Raw genomic sequence first — 23,018 nt, 5'->3', positions numbered from 1 at the left:
TCCCCATTGACAATGAGAAAGTTGACTGTTCTTGTTCCATTCTTTTGCCCTCAGCCCGCACCCTCTGGGTCCACCCCACACTGTGGTACCACTGTCTTAGAGCATAGTATCATTTAAATCAGCCTATCTGGTGCTGAGTTTATAGCCTACTTTGTAAGGGAGGGGTGGGGGATAGGGATGCACCGATCCGATATTTGTATCGGTATCGGTACTAATATTGAAGACATTTCTAGATCGGTTATCGGTGACAATGGGCCGATCCATATTTAAAAAAAAAATAATCTTTTTGTTTTTTTTTTTAAATAGGAAAGAAATGTTTCGGTCAAGTCTCATGATCCCTGCCTTTTCCCCCCAATAAAACGTGCTGTTTTTTTTATATCGGTATCGGATCGGGATATACTAAACCTCAGATATTGGTATCGGTATCGGAGGTGAAAAAAGCGGATTGGTGCATCCCTAGTGGGGGAGGTGCAATTTTTTTTCTTAATGTCAAAGGGGGGTCTGCCATGAGAAGTTTGTGAACAACTGCCTTAAACGATAGTTTTAAATTGTCCGGAACAGGAGTACACTTCTTGGCAACAATGCTTCTTGGTTTAAATTATGTAAACAGTATGAGATCGCTCTTAATGCTGCTTTGATGTTTGTCCTTACTTTGACACATTGAAGGCAAGAGCCCTCTATTATGGTAAGAGGCTTTTATGTAGGGATGGACTGGTGATGCATTTCCTTCTCTTCAACATTAAACACCTGCTTAGAAGCATAGGACCTTGTTTAAACTACACACTGAATTAGTAATAGGTAACTTAAGTTTAAAATCTAAAAAAGCAAATTAATTCTAGAATAAGCTTATAGGACATAGATCTTAACGGTTTTGGTTGTTTGTTTTTGTGTGTCTGTGTGTCTGTGTGTGTGTGTGTGTGTGTGTGTTTGTGTGTGTGTGTGTGTTTGTGTGTGTGTGTGTGAGAGATCAAAGGCTGTTGGCTTCAATGATCTGTTGAAGGATGCTGTCCACATCTCCAGTGTCGTAACTGATCCCCTGTAGGTCCAGGTGTGGCAGGATGGAGGACAGAAGAGCCACCACATTCCTCCTCATGGTGCGAAGGCGGTCCGTGGGAACGCTGCCGTGAGCGATGGGGGAAAAGATGAAGAGAGGCGTTACTACAACTTCACCAGGGAGCTCAAACGAGCGCGTCGCTCCTTTACAGAGACGCCACGCCTCTGAGATGAGCGGGAAGTGTGAGTAAGTGTGTGAATGTCTTTGACACGTGGTTTTGGGTTTGTACTTTTGCACCTTAGGTGTGAAAATGTTGACATGTGAGCCTATTGAACTTCCTAACTTGTCTCTAAACATAGTGTATTAATGTATGTGTGCTATCGGCAAGATGTATTTTGTGTGTGCATGCAACCAAGTGAGTGGGTTTGTGCATGCATATGTTTTATATGCATGTATGTGCATGTATCTACTCTACGGAGACCTCCTCTCCTGTATGTATGGGTGTGTTTATCCTGTGCATGTTCATGTATTTGTGGTCATGTGCATTCATGTTCTATGAAGACACCTCTCGTGTGTGTGTGTGTGTGTGTGTGTGTGTGGATGTCTGTGTGCGAGTGCGTGTGTGTGTGTGTGTGTGTGTGTGTGTGTGTGGATGTCTGTGTGCGAGTGCGTGTGTGTGTGTGTGTGTGTGTGTGTGTGTGTGTGGATTTGGATATGTGTGTGTGTGTGTGTGTGTGTGTATCTGCATGGGTGCATGACCTGTCGGACTGACCTCTCGACTGTGTTTGTGCTCTGGTCTCGCATCTGTCTGTCTCTCCTCTCCACCTGTTTCATTCTGTTCAGTAGTGCCTCTCTCTCCTTCCTCAGCCGATGCACCTCAGCAAGCAGGGGCTGCTGGAGCTGCATGGGGGAATATTTCTTGTTGCAGAACTGCCCATCCGTTGGACTCGATGGCTCCCCCTGTTGACTGCTCTGAGTAATGCTCATCTGATAAGGCGTCACAGTCAGATCACTCTCCTGTGTCTGCGGGAGACAGGGAGATACATTAAGGTTTCATTTACAGATCTAAAGGGGAAGTGGTATGGTATTCACTTGTGGGGATGAACTTTGTTCTACCCTAAGAACTCTGATCACCTCTGGTGGCCACACCATGAATTTGCCACCAAGGTGCCAAACTCTGTTTAATTTTCAAACTTAATTTGTCTTCACAAATGTAATATCTTAAACAAAACCATGGGTCTCCTACCATCTCCCACTAAAAGAGACAATGTTGAGACTATATTAATGACAGTGCATCATTAATCAAACCATTTACACCTGCATGGTGCTACGATAGGAACAAAACAAAAGTTCTCTGTAGTTTTCTGCAAGGCCATGAACTTCTGTATTTTTGCATTCATCGACAACTTAATGTAGTTTGTGGCAAAGGAGTGGTAACTTCATTTGCATTTGTTAGCAACTTCTTAACCTAATACATGCAGTGTCAGCAGCACTATCCTTCTTTCCTTGAACTGCCTATCTTGTCTCCAAATCTGTTATGCTACTGGCTTCTGCCTTTGTCTCTGCCATGGTATATCTACAATGAGCTATAGATAGATGCCTATGTATTGCGACAATGACATCTTACACTAATGTTGTAAGGTTAGCATGCTTGAGAAGTAGCCTACTATCTTCTTCATATGTGTACCTTTGCTCCGTGTGTTTGCTTTTCAGCAGTGAGCTCCACCAACATTTGGCCCGTGGTAGTCAGGTCAACAGTAGGCACTGAACTCTGCACATCCAGAGTGGCACACACACTCTCCCCTGATGACAAGCTTTTGTTTTCCATAGCCGCCCCGTTCGGCGTCTCTCCCTGACCGGCAGACGGTGGAGGCTGACCCTCTGGCTGACCGCCGCCGCCGGCCGCCTGGGTCACCTCCTCCGTCACCGAGGTACTCAGACCCAGCTTCCTGCGCAGCCGCTTAGCCTCCCGCTCCAGCTGGCCCAGCCGCTGGTTGAGGATGGAGCGGTCCAGCTCCTCCTGGGCCAGCGAGCCAGCCTTCTGCCTGCCCGTGCGGCTCAGTGGAGGCACCACCACCGTCTGGGCGCCGGCTGGCGGGTGCGAGCCCGGGGTCATGGGCGCGTGGGGCCACATGCTGCCAGACGTGGAGGAGAGTGGCCGGCCCTGGGGGGGGTATGAGGCCTGTGAGGTTTGAGGTGTGGCCTCTGTTCCTCTCTTCTCCTGGTCGCCACCGTCTTGAACGGCGTGCTCAGGCTGCTCGCCTGAGCTGAGCTTTTTAGCCTTGTCTTTTTGAAGCTCCGGAGCTTTCCTCTTGTTGCTGAAGCATAACAATAGAATAAAAGTAAGAATAAAATGAGAAAAAAAAACCATCTCAATTTCATGGCAAGACCTGTATTCAAACTAAGGGCCTGATTTACTAACAGGATTGCGCCCATTTTCTGGCGTAAAATAGCGGTCGTAACGAAAAACGGTATTTACTAAGCTGGCGCAGCGCATATTAACGCTTTGAGGGTGTGTACCTGCAAACAGGTGGGATGGTTCGGAAACGTGGGTGGTAACGTAGGCGTGTAGCGCTATTTAATGGGAGGAGTGCACCTAATGATGAACTGCGTGGTATTTACTAAACTGCCCGGCGAGCGCACATCTCTGATTTGCAGGCTAATTCTCCGCCTCATAAAAGCACGTCTTAACCAAGCGCATTTCCACTGAGTCTGAAAACGTTGATATGGCAGCAGCCAGGCAAAGACATAGACAGAGACAGCGAACAGAAATATTTGTTTCAACTCGTATAATTCATATATTCATATATATGAAATTAAACTTTCCGAACGTAATTGGAGAAATTGATCGCACCCACATGCAAACAGTCCCACCTTCAATCCGCGAACACGTTTACCGAAACAGAAAGCACATATTCAATGAATGTCCAGGTCATATGTGATGCCAACATGACCATTACTTACGTGGAAGTGGTCTGTCCATGACAGTTTTATCTTTCGGAATAGTGCCATTTATCCATGATTGAGCAACGGTGATTTTGGAGAGGCCTGTCTACTTGGTAAATGTATTTGTTTCAGTGGGGATATATTGTAGTGAACCCATGTCCCTTGTAGAACGTATTAATCTCGCCATGTACACATATATATTGTTATAATAGACAGTTTATGCATGAATGCCACCAATAGCATATTATTTATAATCGTGTTCTTTTAAACATCTCGCTGTAGATGATGGCGGGCAAAACAACAATATAACCCATTGAATCAGGTTCAGTGATTGAGCGAACGTGAACCAATATATCTATCTCGCTATCTATTCGCTATCTATTCGCTGAACCTTATTTTTTTATTCCTCGAATCTCCATGGTGGCAGTAACTTGCTGGCAAGTTCTCCAGTCTTTTAACGGTGCGCTAAATAATGATTGCCCAGCGCGTATCTGGCTTGATAAATATCACGGAAAATGCGGGGAATCACCGTGCGTTAATGTGCGCCTGGCAAAGATGCGTTCGCAAATCAATCTTAGTAAATCAGGCTCTTTAAAGGGCGGAGTAAGCACAGTTTGCCCAGCGCAGATCTGGCTTGATAAATACCAAGTAAAATGCGCAAAAACACCGTGCGTTAATTTGCGAACGCAGATTAAGAAGCGCTCGCATATTAGTAAATCAGGCCCTAAATGTTTTATAATACTCAAATATTTCACTTTTACTTATGTTACGGCTGATTATGAGCTAGCATGCACTATTGCATGCAATTATTTGAATGTCTAGACCTTTGGAAATGAATGAAAGTGAATCAGTATGTTACAGCTTGCTATCTAACCACTTAAAGAAAATGGAAAGAGTGGAAATTATTGAGAAATCATTACCAACGACCAATGCCATCATACAGGTTATATTGTACATGCTTATTGAAGAGTGAGGCCATTGTTTAATTCCCAAACAGATGTGGGTTCCCCAGACCTGTACGTTCTTCTGTCTTTGGTTTGTCTCATCTCCATTTTTTCCTCCATCTCAACCTCCTCCTCCTCCTCTTCCTCTTCTTCTTCTTCCTCCTCCTCCTCCCCCTCCTTCTCCTCTTGCTCTGCTGAGTCCATCTGGGATGTGACCAAGGGGTCAGACAGGCCTCGCGTCAGGGAGCGCCGTCTCCTTTTCTTCTCCTATGAAGCAACGCACACACACCTGGTCATAACCCTGACGAACATGGACACTCAAAGACACACCATCAGAGACTCAGACACTATGTGCACACTTAAAAGACACACCATCAGAGACTCAGACACTATGTGTACACTTAAAGACACACCATCAGAGACTCAGACACTGTGCACACTTAAAGACACACCATCAGAGACTCAGACACTATGTGCACACTTAAAAGACACACCATCAGAGACTCAGACACTATGTGTACACTTAAAGACACACCATCAGAGACTCAGACACTGTGCACACTTAAAGACACACCATCAGAGACTCAGACACTATGTGTACACTTAAAGACACACCATCAGAGACTCAGACACTGTGCACACTTAAAGACACACCATCAGAGACTCAGACACTATGTGTACACTTAAAGAGAGACTATGTGCACACTTAAAGACACTATCAGCGACTCAGACACTATGTGCACACTTAAAGACACACCAGCAGGAACTCAGACACTATGTTGTGCACAATTAGAGACACACCTGGTCATAACCCTGAAGCATGTGCACACTTAAAGACACACCATCAGGGACTCAGACACTATGTGCACACTGCACAGTGACTGCTCACATTACTTCCTTTTGTGATGGTTTCACACATACACACTTGCTGACCTGACCATGCACTCTGACATACTACTGCGTACCCACTACTGTGGGGACAGAGTGTCAGCGGCCACAAACGGTCTTGCTAACATACTCTTTAAACACAAATGTACGAATGTATGCCCAGCTCCATTTAGTCTTTCTGTGGTCTCCTTCAGAAAATCATTAGGGATTGTATATCTATGTTTTTTGTAGTGTAAGATATGGGTAAGAAATGCATTTCTGGTTGTGAGAAAAGGGCGGAGAAAAGGGAAGGGCTGAGAAAAACTAAAGGAAATGTGTTGTGACTCTTATACACACACACACACACACACACACACACACACACACACACACACACACACACACACACACACACACACACACACACACAGGCACACACACAGGCACACACACAAACACACACAATAAACTAAACAATGTATATAATTTACCTCCTGTGACTTCACTCTCCTCCTTACGTGAACCTGGTCCCTAAAGATAAAGCATGAAGAAATTTAGAGCAAGGCATCACCATGTTCTTACAAAAGTGAGAGGAACTGTCACTAGTCTGTCGCCTGCCAGAGAACAACTCTTGAAGGTTTAGATTACAACCGTCTAATGGACGACCAGCTGCAGTCCAGAGATTGTCGGATAGAAAAACCCTTATAGCTAAAAAAGGAAGTCTAAAAGCTACAAAGGATGTCTAAAAGTAATAATGTTGTAGTTTTACATGCTGAAATACCTTAAAGGTAAAGTCAGCGATTCTAATCAAATACACTTTTTGTAGAGAGACATGCTGACGTACTGAACCCCACAACATAATCACATTGTCAAAGAATAAGAGATGGCCAAAAAACAGACGGTGAGGTAAAAAGAACAAAACCCTAAAAAAAGACGCGGTTTGATCAGGTAAGGGCGAAGAGCCGCACTGTTGCCATTGTGCTTGCACTAAGGGGGTCCAGGCTCTGAGACAATTGTATTGTTATGGACCTATATAAACAAAAATAAAATTGAATTGAATTAACATCGGTTTTACATGGTGGAGAGACCTCAGAGAGTTAAAAAGCATAAATACGGATACAGAGGTTGCTCTGTTTCTGCTTGACAGGTGAGCAACATTAATTTAGCTATATTTCATTGAACCAATAGTCAGTATTGTTTTGTGCCATTTGCTAATGTTAGTAATTAGCTGGTTAGCTTGCAAGCAGGTACCCGTGTCACATTTTCAAACATGAATTTACAATCTGTGTCCCACTTACAAACATGTATTTACAAACAGTGTCACATTTACAAACATGCCCACAACCCTCCTACTCATAAGGCCAGTAAGGATGTAGATTTCATACTATTGCACAATTGCACAGCAGAAAAGCTAACAGTCATTCACCCCATTACATGTACCTGACCATTTCTTCATTAGATTTTCTGTGTGTCTCCTAGAACATCCTATTATTCCTCCTCCTCCTTAATCAGTTCCAGCTCATTAACCCTTCACCTCCACCTCTGCCATGAGTTACTCCTCCTTAATCCTCCAACTCTGCTAATTGCCTTGTAACTTTCTTAACTGAAAACGGTGCTGCCATTAGCGTGCAACTCTCTGATCCTCCTACATGGGGTTGACCTTGTCTGTACATAGAAGCAGTTGCATTCATTCTCAACTTATAATGAGGAAAAAGTCTATTCTTCTTCAATGGTGTCGTCCAACGACATGTCCTTTGGGATTCTACCTGCTATCACGCATGTAGTCAATGCTTCACTTTAATCAACATTAATTATTAACATCCAGCTTGGTTCGTTTTCATTGACCCGAAATGTTGGTGTTTTAATTAATGAGCAACTTCAACTTCGTCTGCAGGTCTTATCGGTTCACACAGGCACTGTCTCATACAATATGCCCTGACCTAGTTATTTCTAAACTACACTCTTGCAATGCACTTGCAATTTTGACAGGCCTGCTTGCACGTGTTGTGAAATTGCACATTATTCAGAATGTGGCTCCGTGTTTGGTCTTTTACCAGCCAACGAGGACACATGTAACTCTTCTGCTGGTCACCCTTCACTGCTAGAATTAAATTAAAATCCCACACTCTCGCCTATAGGACAGCCACTGGCACCAGTCAATTTAAATGCCATGATTCAGCTCTATTCCCCTTCTTGACCACTTCGCCCCTTTGATGAGTGTCTGTTGTCTCTGCAGTCTTATCCACTCTGCATGTTAGCTTCGCAGCAGCGACTGTAGTGACAGTTGTAGGTGTAGTCCCACCATAGACTACATTACCCACAATTCGACAGTGATAGTGTACGAACGGTAGTAACATTACTTGCTGTGACATTGTTTTTTATATATATCAAGGTATTTGTCCATACAAAGTTTGTGAAGGGTTTTATGGCCACAAAGTTTTGCAAAAACAATCTTTTGTTAGGTTTTACTCCATTGTGTTTTACATGCTGTGTTTGAGTGCCTGCATGTCGTTCGTTTAAAAGTGTTTTATGTCATTGGTTGTTTTGCTTTTGTTTTCTCTTTTGGTCAAGACTAGTCATTAGTCTTGTTGCCTTGGCATCCATGAATTGGGGGCATTATATCTGAAGGAGTTCTGAAGGGATGGGGCTTTATTGGTTTGGCTGTTGAATTCAAATATCAACCATATCTTTCCAGAATCGCTAACTCCTCCTACACACACACACACACACACACACACACACCCCAAGGATGCAGTTAAGAGTAACGGATGTGGTCATAAACCACAGGTGCAAAAATACCAATCAACGAAACACCTACACACACCAGATCGTACTTTCTTTTTCACATATGTGCCCAGTCGCTCTCTCTCTCTCTCTTTCTCGCACGTACACACACACACACACACACACACACACACACACACTAGTTCAGACATGAGGGAGATTCTGCAACTTAACTGTTTTTTCACCGTCTTCTCATAGCTGGGGGTTGGCTCCTCTTCTGTGTCCTCTCCTTCCTCTGGTATATCACAACTCCTTTTGGCAACAACCAAATCACCAAGACACAAACACATCAGCATCTACACACGCATTAGCATCTACACATTATGCTTTCTTTCAGGTAAGGTATGGTAGGAGGTTTTAGTGGATGAGGAAGCAAGATACCAACATGTAATATTGAGCTTGGTTACAACACTCAAATCATTGAGTGCTTCAGTTGAACCAACACGGTTATACTCTAGTGCAAAATGAGTTTAATCATATCACACAAACCATGAGGGTTTGAGCTACAAACTAAATCCTTAGAATGAGCTTGAGATTCAGCTAATTTCACACAGGAGCACAGCAATGTGTGAAGTCAGTCGAACGCGTATTGTATCAAATATATAACCAGGTTGTGAAGTCAGATGAACATATACTGTGCATTCAGAAAGTATTCAGACCTCTTCACTTTTTAAGTTGCACCCTTATGTTTAAATCTTTTTAAATCTGATTTCCTCCAGATGTGATGCTTACAACTGGACAGAACCTTGTTTCTAACAGTCTGAAAGTCTGTTATTTCTTGCAAACTCTAAGCAGGCTATCCTGTGTGTTTCTCTAAGGAGCAGCTTCCATCTGGCCAGTAAGCCATAAAGCCCAGATCAGTGGAGTGTTGCAGTGATGGTTGTCTATCTGGAACTTTCTCCACGTAGGATCTCTGGAGCTCAGCCAGAGTGACCATATAGTTCTTGATCACCTCTCTCACCAAGGTCCTTCTTCCCCGATTGCTCTGTTTGGCTGGGTGGCCAGCTGTTGGAAGGAGGAGTCCTTGTTGTTCCAAACTTTTTCCATTTAAGAATTTGGAGGTCAATGTGCTCTTGGGAACCTTCAATGCAGCACAATGTTTGTAGCCTCCCTCAGATTTGTACCTCCACACAATCCTGTCAAATCCTCTCCAAAGCTGTGAGACCTTATATGTGTGCCTATCCAAAGCAAGTCCAATCAATTATATTTTCGACAGGTGGACTCCAATCAAGGTGTAGAAACATCTTGTAGATGATCAAGTGAAATGGAAGGAACCATGTGTCATGGGAAATAGTTTTTCCTTTTAAAAACATTTGCAAAACTTTCTAAAATTCTGGGGTATTAAGTGTAGATTGATGAGGGAAAAAAATGAATCTAAACGAGAAAGGCTCGAAATAACAAAATGTACGAAAGCAAAGGGGTCTGAATACATTCTAAAAGCACTGTACAGTAGCAAAGATATCACCAGTGTGCTTCTTCTGAGTTCCTTCATTGTAAAGGGTTGCTGATCTCAGCCAAGTCAGCCTTGCTTTTTGGCGTGTGCACTTAAATATGAAGCTTTTGTAACAATACTCTGTCCTGAAAGTGCTGTATTAAGAATAATTTAATTTACTATCTTGTAAATGTCCATCTATACAGCAGTCTTTCAGGGAGAACCTTGTACTACAGTGAATGCTTGACCCCTTCACATGCAACTTGTTATTTAGACCATCAGAGGTTCCAGGGACCGGCAGGGGACCACTCTTTGGCTAACCCAGAGATGGGCCTTGTTCATGGGGCTTCTATTGGAGGGGAAGGTGGGTCTTACCTGTTACGTGGGTTTGGATGCTGACTGCAGGTCCATCCTTCAGGCGTTGCTCCAGTGAGCAGATGGGATGGCACTCCTCGCCACTTCAAACACTCCTCACACTGCAACCACGTCAATGCCCTGAACACGCACACACGCACACACACACACACACACACACACACACACACACACACACACACACACACACACACACACACACAGAGTAAACTAACTATTGAGAAGCAAAGACAAGGAAAGGAATGAAGGGGCCTGTGATGTTTAAAGGAATATATTAAAGGTGATTTCCAAGTTTTGGGCATATATTCAACATATGATTAATTTATTTAGAGTAGACTATGGACGCAAAAACATCTTGAGTAGCAGGGACACAAGGACTCATGGACAAATGGACACACACACACACACACACACAGTAGACCAGGGGACGTGTCGATCTCGGAGACCTAGCCTACAGGAGCCAGCTTACTGACAGACACCTCACAGACGGTTCAATCACAGCCATCACACTGACTTGAGTCACATGAGAAATTTGTCAGTGTTGTGTTGTAACTTCAGTTGAAAAAATAAAGCAGTTCATATCCAGCCTGCTCATTGCAAATGTTTTTTTTTCTTGTTCATATTGTGTGCGGTTAACAAATATTTTCCTTTTTATGTTGCACTGAAATTAAGTCATTTAGTGTGTTCTTGGTCACATCAATTTGAAAGCTGGACCAAAGAGTTTAATTACATTTAATTAAATTAGGCCAAATAAAAAGTTAAGTTGTAAGTACAGTCTAGAGTCTGGACAGTCTTTTTCTCTCATCGCCTCAATAGGTAGATCTTGCCTGTCACCAAGGCAGAGTTCCTGATCTTTGGCCAAAAAGGTTTGGTGACCACTGCAGTAGACTGAATACTGAGAAGCAAAGACAACAAGAGAAGGAAAGGGTAACCTGATGTTTAAAGGAATATATGAATCCTGATATCCAAGTTTTAGCCATGTATTCAGCATACTGCTAATATAGATTGACAAGATGCAAAAATACCTTACTGTCTAGACAACACGTCACCATTTTCTTATGTTCGTTCTGAAAACGGGGAAGCTGACCTGCTGAGACGAGGAAGTGTTTTTGCCTTGCCTACGTAACCTTATGAAACCTCTTGGAAGACAGCAGATGTTTACATCATTCAACCAGGTCTCATCCCATACAGCACATATTTTAAACTTTTATACTAAGACAAATACATCTACTTATTTCTGTGCAACTGAGTGAAAAGAGATAGAGATGAACAGTGATGATGAGAGTTATCATATAAATACATTGACCAAAAGAGTGAGATAAGAACACATGTGGGTTGAATTTCCCTTTCCAGATCCACCTACACCTTCTAGATTTAATCTGCTTACTATTTAAAACATCCTTATAAGGTTTAGTTTGATCTGTGTCGTTGAGGATATGTTTCGCTTATGATGTCTGCTGTGGTATATCTGGGTTGCTTTCTGGTAATTTTTGCCATTCTAAGAAACACTTGAACACACACTAACACAGACACAGACACAGACACAGACACACACACACACACACACACACACACACACACACACACACACACACGACACACAGACACAAACCATTCAGGTGTTTCCTTGGGTACATCAACTAAGAGGAACTAGGCGGTTAAACCGTGGCAAAGCTCAAACAGTTCTCTACTTCTCACTCACTCTTTTTCAGCTTCCTCCACGTCCTCGTCTTTCTCCTCCTCATTATTGTGCTTGTAGACAGCATTGAACTCTCTCTCTTTGGCTTTCTTCTCCTTCTTCTCTCTCCAGTAGTCATTGAGCTTCAGGCCCAGGGCTGCCAGTGTCAGTCTGTGTGGACATCCATCACAACACAAGCTCCATCACAACACATTCATACTGACAATGCCAGATGATCCACACGCAAAATAGCTCCAAAACAAAAAGCTTTTTAAAATATAAAACAGTCTCGTAAAAAGGTCTTCGAAGTTTACAGAAAGGAGAATTACAATATGAGGATAATATTTACTCTGTCATGACGCTCGTTTCACCTTTTGTGAGTGCATATACAAGTAGTGCTCAAATGTTGCCTGAACAATTTGATATGCCTCCATCACAATGAGTTCAGCGCCTTCCTATTCAATTCCATATTCACACTTCTGTGTTCTTCTCCAGTCACCTATAGTAGTCATTCTGGTGTATAGACTTTCCCTTAAAGGCACCCAGTGCAACTTTCGAGGCTTAACAATAAACATTCAATTTCTAGTCTTTTTTACACATAGTAAGTTTCAATAACTCCATACCATTACATATCGACATTCAAGGAGCAAAGATGAGACGTCGTTGTGTGGTGAGAACTGATAGACAATCGTAAACAACAACAATCGCCGCCTTTTTTCCCCCAAATCTTCATTTATTGGTGCCACCAATAAATAAAGCAGGATTCCAGTCAATGGAAGAATGGCCTCTCCCCACCGGCGATTGTTGTTGTGTACGATTTTCTATCAGTTCTCACCACACAACGACGTCTCATCTTTGCTCCTTGACTGTCGATATGTAATGGTATGGAGTTATTGAAACTTACTACATGTAAAAAAGAATTGAATGTTTATTTTTCGAGTCTCAAGCCTATAAAGTTGCACTAGGTGTCTTTAACAATGATGTTTTTCCACCTAGTGGATTCAGGCATTGAATATAATTATTCTTTCATATGAGAGCTTTGTAGTCTCTCCACTCTCTGCCTCTATGACTGTCTCAATCACTCTGACTGAGATGCCCCTTGATGATACTGTCGCCTCAATAAATGACTCATAAACTCAAGTGTGGATCGCCCATCTTGCGCAGTATGCGTCTGTCTACTAGCTGTCTTTATGATGATGTAGTTCACTACTCCATCTGCAATAGGCACTCAAGTGCACAAGAAGGAATCAGACAGAGAGCTGCTGAGATCAGTCAGATGACGACATATCAGCCTTAGTACTACTGTCAACTAAAACATTAAATTGTCTTGATTCTTTCTTAGGACAATTTCTTGTTGTGTACTGCTACTGAAAATGCCAGTGTATTTTTATAAAAAAATTTAACAGGAAACCAAAATTATCATTCACCAACGTGTGAATGGTAAAGGGGAATTCCAGTAGTTTTCTGTGGTCTACCATACCGACAAACTTTACCGTGTGTGGTTAGGTTCGAAGTAGGGATGCAAATGATTAATCGACTTTAGATTAATTGTCGATTAAGAGGTTGCTCGATCAAAATGTATTAATCACGATTAATCGCTAGAGGGCGCTAGCGCGAGAGACCGGTTGAAAACAAATGTTCTCTGTGTAATGCGGTATTGAAATACAATAGTTCCACTAGCTCACTCAGTTACCATTTGAACACCGTGCATGCTTCTGTCCTGCATGGCACCACCAGTTCACCTGGTCAACCTAAAAATCACAGCTACACTGTATTATACCTTCTCTCGCTTACTGCCGCGATATGGCTTATAGTCTTAAAACTCAGGTTAGCTAATAGCTCGTTAGCGGGCTAGCTCACTGAGACTTCATAGAGTTAGCTACCTAGCTCGTTAGCGGGCTAGCTCACCTTGCTATGAATGTGAATATCTCTGTCTACTCCCGCGCTAACGTGTGCCCGCGAGTTTGGCTCATGAGAGTAAGTAAGTAAGTAAGAGTTGAGTTGGCTATTTAGCTTGATAGCGGACTAGCTCACTCAGGCTTAATGATTAGATACCTAGCTCGTTAGCGGGCTAGCTTACCTTTGCCTGATGGCTTGTCATTTAAGAATGTAAAGTTACTCTATCCCTCACTACCGTGAGCGCGAGTTAAACTTCAGAGAGTTGTGTTGCTATTTAGCTGTAATAGCCTAGATGCAGTTTCTTCATAATCTATAGGCTCAATAATATTCTGTTTGGCTCTATTTAATTTCTTCTATTCTTTTTTGTTTTATGTCTGTTTCAAATGCAAGAACTGAGCCAGTCCATAATTTATTTCTTTTTTTTTAAATTAATGAATGGATTTTGTTATACCATAAAAAAACTTTTCTGCTTTATTTTCCTAATGCATAATTACTTGAGGAATGTATAATAGAATATAATAGAATTATCATAATGTAATGTAATATAATAATAATAGGGCCTATTTTTAAAGGCCCTATTGAAGCACTGAAACTCAGGTGAAAAACGCCGCTTATCAATTAATCGAAAGTCGATCGATAAGATTATCAACTAATGATTAATGAATTAATCGATAATTTGCATCCCTAGTTCGAAGAACTCAAAGTGATGACCCACCTGTACTCTTTGGTGTACTCAAAGTCTTGCTTGTTGTGAGCAGGCTTCAAAAAGTTGCACTCAATCACCCCAATGACTCCAACCCCCGATCTTTGCCCTGAGGACTAAGAGAAGGAGGGTCACTATGCATTGTGTATGTGTGACGGGGGATGAGAAAGAAGGCAGCAAATATCACTTAATCAGGACCTTGCATTGGATCCACCCATTCTATTTTAAGGGTGGAACATCGCAAATATAAATTACATATAAATATCAACGGTTTACAGATATAAAACAAGAACAAACATAGGAAAGCTATAAAGGCAGCACTGCATGCGTCACTTTTAGGGCCAATGTGATGCTTACTTTTATCTGGCAGCCCACTTTCTCATAGGACTTGATGAGCCTGTTCCTGTGGTACATCATGATGCCAAAGTGATCCCTGTTCTTGCTGTTAAAGCCGAAGGTGATCCTGACACGTTCATTCTGTTTGAGCTGGATCAGGAGAACAACACATGTGGCACGCAACACATACGGCTAAACATGCTCATGGTAATCGAAACATTTTGTCCACGGACACCCTCAGGGTACTGAGGTTCTTTGATAACAATAATGATTCAGGATTATTATACTTTTATTAGTATATTTGCATCACTTCCCGAAAGACATGCAAAGAGTTTGTCATTAAAACTCATGCAAAACATATAGTTTGTAATGGTTTAATAATGAATTACTACTATGAAAAACAAGCTTAGACAACGCGCAAGGAGCTCTTATTCATTTCCTGCCTTGTTATCAAAATGTGAGGTACCTGGTTACTGACACACCTACTTCTCACCAGGTGAGGATAATCCACCATTTCTTTCTACCATCCAAAGTTTCATTCAAAATCTCAGGCTTGGAAACTCTTCACTGTGATTGGCTATGAGAGACCTTCAGGGTGGATACAATAAAGTGTGGCTTGTAGACATCGTTCTCAATCATGGACAGGTTCCTTGCCACCAGTTTGGTATGGACTTTTCTCTGTCTGAGAATGATCTGAATCCTTGGCTTCAGGTAAAGAATGCTCAGATATGCCTGGATGAGAATGAGAGAGAGAGAGAGAGAGAGAGAGAGAGAGCGAGAGAGAGGGAAATTAGACAGCTCAAAACTGAAATGCACAGTATACTAAAAAAATATCAGTCAACTATAAGCAGTTACTCAATCACAAAAATTGACCACAAAGTCTAATGCAGCAAGTCTTTGGTTGTTCCAACCTGATCTTAAAGCGTCCTGAAAACCTAGTAGAAGTGTATACATCAGTAAGCCAAGTGAGAGGACTGCATTTGGATCATTTTAACCACTGTACATTATTATAACACAACACTATTCTATACAGTGACTATTATATCCTGGCAAACCCCCAAACAAATGAAAGATCTGTTTTGCCTGACATTGTGGGCTTTAACTTCAACTTCTTATAATGTAAGATAAGTGACAGAGCTGCTGTTTGCCAAAAATAACTAAATAGCCTTGGCTAGAGATGACGTCCGGAATGCATCTGATATAACACATTAATCATTAAGAGTTGGTCAAACAGAAACAGCCTGACTTTACTATGCAGCCTGACTGACTGAAGATGAATGCAGTACTCAGAATCATGGTGAAATGTATATGCACTCAATAACTAGATTTCACTCAAATACATACAATATAACACACACACACACACACACACACACACACACACACACACACACACACACACACACACACACACACACACACACACACACACACACACACAAACTTTTCTTTCTCATTCTACTTCTAACTAGTCATCTGACTTCTCATCCACATCATCCTCTATCAGTCCATGGTGACCCACCCTCAGAGAGTAGTCCATCTCTGGGATGATCTGGTCCGTCCTGCTGGGTCCTGTGTAGCTCTTCTTCCCTTTCTTCTCCAACTCCTCGCTCTGGATTTCTGGCAGTCTGATGTCATGCCCATTGGTGTCAAAGTCAAACTCTGGCTTCCCGTCTTGGTTCCTGTTTACGACAGCCAGCAACCAGGACATATTGAGACATGCTAGAAATACCGTACAAACATCCAATGCCATGACTGGCTCTGGTGACCTAGTACTTTGGTTTCAAATGTAGCAATTCATTTAAAATTAAATAAAACATACACATACAGCTGATAGTAATCATTTCTTCATAATGACATACAAAAGCAGCACTGGACTCTGTGCAGCAAAGGAAACAATCGTAGGTCATCAAACCATGGATATTGTTTCTAATGAAGGCAGGCAGACGACACATATATACACACAATATGCATTTTAAGCCATTATTGCAATTGTATGAGTCGGTTAGCAGCACTTCGAGAAAAAAATATATCAGAGGCAGGTGTGGAGTTTATCTTTCCTGCCGATGGGTGCAATGACAAGAATCAGTGGAGCAGTGGGTGTTCTTTTCACACACACACACAACTTTATGTCCCTGACTGTCCATAGGACACACAGGACCACATGTTTGTACACTGATGCAGGCTATTTCTAGACCACAGCTGGCCTATTTAAGTTGTGGTTTAGGCTAGACTGTTTGGTAGGAAATTAAATCATTGAGCCACTAATTCAGTGCATTCTGCATATATAATTCTATATATTACATATATAGAAATAGGCTCAACATTCTGCATTTGATTTCATATTCAATGTGACCAGTGTTACAGGCTTATAACTCTGAGACAACATTAACCCCTTAAATTAACCTTGAGTCATTTCATTCGACAAACGTGTTGCACACCGTATCCAAATCAATGTTTGCAGCTCACTTTCCTTCGCAAAAAAAGGTTTTTAGATCGTTGTGAGAGGCGCTCCTCGCCCATGGTGGAATGCAAGTAAGTTCAATAGTTTAAAGCGACTGAAGGAACGTTCTGCCTGCACACTACCTACAGGAATTGTAAGATACATTCTATTAAGGGTTATATATATTTATATTTATATATTTTATAAAGGGTGGCCAGATTCATGCCATTGGCCCTAAACCCTGCCCTGTGGAGAGGTCACCCAGACCCAGATGAGAACATGCACATTTTGCGAAAGTAAAATGTTGTGTAACTTGAGCTTTCATTGTTTGTTTACAGGTCCAAGAGCATGTCATGCCATCTTTTTCTCCCTCTGCAGGCACCCATGCATGTGTTGTGTGTTTTAGAAGAGACTATTGATTAAAAGCTTTGATCAGTAAAACAGAGACTGTGGTTAACATTTTTGTAGAACACATCTTTTTCAAAGTCATCATACAGTACAAGCTAACACTGCTTACACCAGTATTTTTGCTAGCTGTGGGGCTTGGCACCCATTGAAGCTCCGCTACTGATCAGAGGTCAGGTTCATCTTTACAGAACACCACAGCCTGTGGGTTATAAACAAGTCACCTGCGCAACATGGGTGAATCTGAGAACCCTGCAAGTCTTCTATCACCTGTTATGGTCATTCGTCGCATGGCCGATGCATACTCTTTTGCACAGAGAATCCATGGATTATAAGAGGAATGGGCAGTCTCATACCAAACCCAAAACGTACTACTTCTACTACTACTGCTACGTTATGCCGTAATTTAAGATCTACAAATGCAATGTCTTTTCTATGCTAAATGAATTAGTAATGAAAGACTTCTGTGACCTGTGAACATGTAAGCTACTGTATACATTGTTTGTTTAGACCATCAGCTTGTGGCAATTTCTTTGCATAGTCTTAACTTAGCCACCTATCCAAAATGGAGAACAAATGCCCTGGTCTTTAAGCACCATAAACCTCCAATGCGGTACCCTAAGAGCTGGAAGTGTGCATGTATGTGAATCTCAAAAACATGATTAGAGGCACAGTATGTAGTTTTTAGTGGCATGTAGTGGTGAGGTTGATGAATTGCAACCAGCTGATTACCCTACCCTTTTACAATTGTGTGCGAATACCTATGGTGGCCGTAACAATGTGAAAAGCCCTTTCTTGAGCCAGTGTTTTAGTTTTTCTGTTCTGGGCTACTGTAGAAACACAGCAAATGTCCTGGAAGAAGACCCACTACCTACAAAGGGCTCATTCAAAGCTAACAAAAAAACGATTTATAGTTACAGGTAAATTATCAACTACTGAAAACATAATTATGAATACTATATTGCATTTCTACTAATAGATGCCACTTAAAACTATACACTGAACCTTTTAAACAATTAAAGGCTTTACATCTAAATCAGAAAATGATGATGTTGACCTTCGGATGTTCCAGATGAGTATTTTCGTGCCCTTCTTCCCAGGGATGGTGTCGAGCTGCTCCTGAAGCTCCTCTTTGGTGTTGAGGAGGGAGTGTGTGAGGATAGCTTTGAGACTGGCCTCCGAGTCCTCTGTCACTACTAATGTCTGTGAAGGGGTGGTTAAGGTGACAAAAACCAGCGTGGACAGATACAGACACATACACACATCTATACAGACTGTCTCACTCTCTTCCTCTCTGCATGCACTCACACACACGCACACGCACACGCGCACACACACACACACACACACACAAAAGAGCATCTTCTCTTCAGAAGTTCTTTCTGTATTTCTTCACTTCTGTCCACACATAACCAAATGCAAATACACGCGCACACACACACACACACACACACACACACACACACACACACACACACACACACACACACACACATCTCCAGGATATTAGTCTGCTGATTAAATGGGGCGATTGGCACAACGACAGCCTGGGCCTTGATGGCCTGCAGGAAACTCTGAGAGAGCATGCCCACGCTCTGGCAGCCACCATTCTTGGTAAAGATTAGGGCATCCCGACCCAGTCGCATGGAGCCAGACTTGAAGCCGTTGCCATAGACGCCAATGGGCTGGTGGCTCCCCTTCACCGTGCCTTTGTCAGTGAAGCCAAAACTGCGTTAAAATGGAAATGAGGAATTATTGAGGCGAATGAATGAGGAATTATTCACCATGTCATCCTGCTGTGGTGACTGTAAATAGTTAGTACTTGTATTTGAAATGTATGTATATCTGTAATATTATATAGAGAATGTGTTCGAAAAACATGAGGGGAAAAAAGAAACCTAACCTAAGACATTACTTCAAAATAAGATTGCTGCTTCGTTGTCTGGATTACTTGTCAATCAAAAGAATGCTAACAAGTCTAGTATGAGGACATGTGCTAAAGATGTTGCTAAAGCTCAAATCCTGATTTGATGCCAGTCCTGACCTTCCAAAAGCTGTGAAGTCTGGTCTCAATAATGAGGCAGCTGTTTTGACCTACCTAAGCATTTTGTGCAGCTTGTTGGGGGTCATCCCACTGCCATTATCTGTGAACGCCAAACACTGCTGGTCCTTCACTTGGACTACATCTATCCAAATCTTCTTGGCAGTGACACCTGGGTCTGAGGCATTGTCTGTATGAGAAGGTGTGTGTGTGTGTGTGTGTGTGTGTGTGTGTTTGAGAGAGAGAGAGAGAGAGAGAGAGAGAGAGAGATTTATTCCAGTTTTAGATCCCTAAGGGGTTACGTATTAGGCATACGTTTTCTTCATTAAACCAACTGAGACGCTTTTCAACCCAAACCTGTTGGCAGTTAAACTGGTGGCAAGGGTCTCTAAAAAGACATATTCATCTGACGACTTTTCAAATGTATTTGGGTTTCATAAACCACAGCCTCAGGACCATATCATTTGGCTCCAATAATGCTGGAGACTTTGGTCTGTTTTGCTGGTCCGAACTCGATTGTGATTATTCCCACTAATAATAATAAAAAAATAATAATAATAAATGCACTATTACCTCTGCCCCCGCTGGATCGTTTATGTCACCAACACGAACCTGTAGTTATATCTCTACGCAACGACACAAAGTAGTCACTTTCGGTCTGCAATAAATAATGCTAGATGTTGCGAAAAGGAGGTTTTTCCGGAGACCAGCGGCAATGCGAGATGAATTTGCATCTTTGCTTGAGCTGACACGCATTCGCCTACCCACACGCACCACGTGAGATAGCTGTCAACTCGTCTGTTGTGTAGATTATTTGCAGTTTAGGAAATTGCATGTTTTGAAATATTTTTTACATTTAACGATGATGTATTTATTGTGAGATAATTTAGATCCATTAGCGCAAGCGGTCATAAATAATGTTTAAGCTACTTCCTGGTTTTAGATCGGATAGGTTATAAATATGAACCGAGTTCAGGTGGGTATGCCTATCCAGCAGGCTAGGTAGTTTAGTGACAAACCTGGATAAGTTAACTCAGAGTAGCCTACGTGGTAAACCACCTAATTGAAGAGCCCCATGGCTTTGTTTTGCTATGAGAATTACGCCACTTAGCCTACCCTAAATTCACTCAACCATGCACGTGGAATACCTTCCAGGTGAACCGTACCCCAGACCCCCGCTTTCTGGAAGACTCGGGTACGGTTCCTCGGTGTGTACTGGAGTTCGGAAAACAGCTTTTACATTGCCTGAACTGAAGTCCACACCGACAGCTTTGATGTGAAATTAGCATACCCTTCACATACACGCAACAGTTGTTACACGGAAGGGGATTGACATACTCACTGAACGCTCCACCCTGCATATCTACACCAATACCGACACACAGAGTGGAGACTTGTCTCTGATTGGTTCGGAAAATGAGGAACAAGGTAGATTTGTGTTTATACAGAACATTTTTATACATTGATATTGGGGTGATGTCAGGTACATTGGGTAACTTTTTGGTAAATCGTATTAGATCGTCTTAATCACCATTGAAATGCGCATGGAAATAAATAAAAGCCCACAAGTTCAAGAGAGCTCAGAAAATACATTTGGAATAGCTTACATGATAAGATACAAATGGGCAAGAAACTATATTTAACTATATATTACTATTACTATATATAACTTTATATATTCATTAGGTATACTGTAGGCTATTACACGTTTTATTTTAGTGATGAATGTGTTCCTTATTTTAAAGCTAGGCTTGCTGCTTAGCATGTCATGGCACTTTCTAGGCATTTGCATTCATCAGTGTCTGTTTGAGGATATACCTTTGTCTAACCAATCAAATAATTGATACACGTCAAGAACTGTTGTTACAACGGTTTAATTAAAAGTACAGTGATTGGCTGTTGAATCTTAAAGCCCTATGCCACTCCAACTTTATATGGCATATTTCACCTAATGGCCTAATTTACCCGACTTTACCTTAATTTAGCACCCTCTGACACGCAATATTGACAGTGAACCTTTTGTTTTAATAACTTTTAGCTTATACCTTTCAGCATGTAGGCTACAGTAATATAACGTGGGAACATTACATCTGCTCACGTTCAAGTGTAAACTTCTCTAGAATATCATAATGCATTTTTATATTTACTGAGACATCCTTATGGTTAGGTAAATGTTTTTAAGAATGAGTAAAATATTACATACGCCAAAAACATATATAAACCTACTATTACCCACAGCAAGTACGGAATAGACAATGAACCATTCGTCTAGTAAACGTTAATCTCTTTTAGTACTAATATTTCCCAAAAACGTTTTAGGCCTATAGCCTACATAAGACACGTCTTTTAAAGTAAGTAGAGCAATAAAAAAAGCAGCGCAAATCAAACGATTCAAACATGCGCGGGCTACAGTTGAAATGGCAGAAGTTCTGAGAGCAGGACTGGAAGCAACAGGTGGCCCTTAAGTTGATATACAAACCACGGCAACTCTATCTGCTTCAGTCACCTCCATACGGAAGTAACAGAAATGACTAAACGAAACGTCTTTCGTTTTTGAAAGGGTCCTACTGTCAAAAATCACTATCAATCATTGGTAAAAAGTAATCAAAAAACAACTCATGCTCACCCACTTATCTCACGTCCTTACCTACTAATTCTGCCACTGCGCCGAAGGGCCATGTGTGACTCGTTGAGTTACTATTCAGGTATGAAGGGCTCATCTGAAAGCATAGAAGTCATAATGTCTTGATGTTGCATTGCAGTTTTAACATTTAGCGTATCGTATTCCCTGGCCACAATATAACGTATAAAGAATAGCCTACTTACAGAACTGAGACGAATCCCATGTTCGCTCAACCTCGCCATTTTGTGTTATGCACACTGCGCAATCCAAACACACGCCACCCTCAGTTTGTGATCTGTGCTAGTTAAACAATGCACACATCTAGGACCTGAGCGATACTATGAACTGCTTCCTCTTCTTAGCCAGCCGCAGTTGTACAAGTAGCCAGTTTGAAAGCGGTTCTTTTGTCGGGAACATATCACATATGCAGTGCGAGCCCAAGTTATGGTAGGATAAAAAAAATCACTATGTTTACAAACTTCACTTCCGTGAGAAGATGTCCCAATTGAATTTGTGAGCCGTATCTTTGTGTGTATGTATGTGGGTGT

General features: G+C 41.8%; 1 protein-coding gene across 1 annotated transcript; it reads right to left on the bottom strand.

Annotated features, from left to right (window-relative positions):
* Positions 1-446: 446 nt before the first annotated feature.
* LOC308366729 (MORC family CW-type zinc finger protein 3) lies at positions 447-22,779 on the bottom strand. The gene is made up of 17 exons (XM_080840466.1): positions 22,674-22,779; positions 22,495-22,567; positions 19,905-20,037; positions 19,312-19,534; positions 18,864-19,009; positions 16,481-16,640; positions 15,562-15,690; positions 14,980-15,099; positions 14,635-14,738; positions 12,045-12,191; positions 10,343-10,462; positions 8,710-8,787; positions 6,243-6,282; positions 4,955-5,151; positions 2,682-3,312; positions 1,767-2,017; positions 447-1,118 (listed from the first exon to the last, which is right to left on the bottom strand). Exons 1-17 carry the CDS (start codon positions 22,710-22,712, stop codon positions 968-970), a joined length of 2,742 nt encoding a protein of 913 aa, XP_080696592.1. The 5' UTR covers positions 22,713-22,779; the 3' UTR covers positions 447-967.
* Between the last annotated feature and the right edge of the window lie 239 nt (positions 22,780-23,018).

The sequence above is a fragment of the Sprattus sprattus genome (assembly GCF_963457725.1).
Source record: "Sprattus sprattus genome assembly, chromosome: 6".
NCBI lineage: Eukaryota > Metazoa > Chordata > Actinopteri > Clupeiformes > Clupeidae > Sprattus > Sprattus sprattus.
This window is presented reverse-complemented; position numbering and strand designations above follow the sequence as displayed.

What these genes read in the sequence shown, in the direction of transcription:
- LOC308366729 (XM_080840466.1), bottom strand. Translation starts at nt 22,712, where the DNA reads ATGGCGAGGTTGAGCGAACATGGGATTCGTCTCAGTTCT. An exon ending in CGCAGTGGCAGAATTAGTAG is followed by an intron (nt 20,038 to 22,494) that starts GTAAGGACGTGA and finishes CTTCTCATACAG; the next exon opens with ACAATGCCTCAGACCCAGGT. An exon ending in AGCACAAACACAGTCGAGAG is followed by an intron (nt 1,119 to 1,766) that starts GTCAGTCCGACA and finishes CGCTCACGGCAG; the next exon opens with CGTTCCCACGGACCGCCTTC.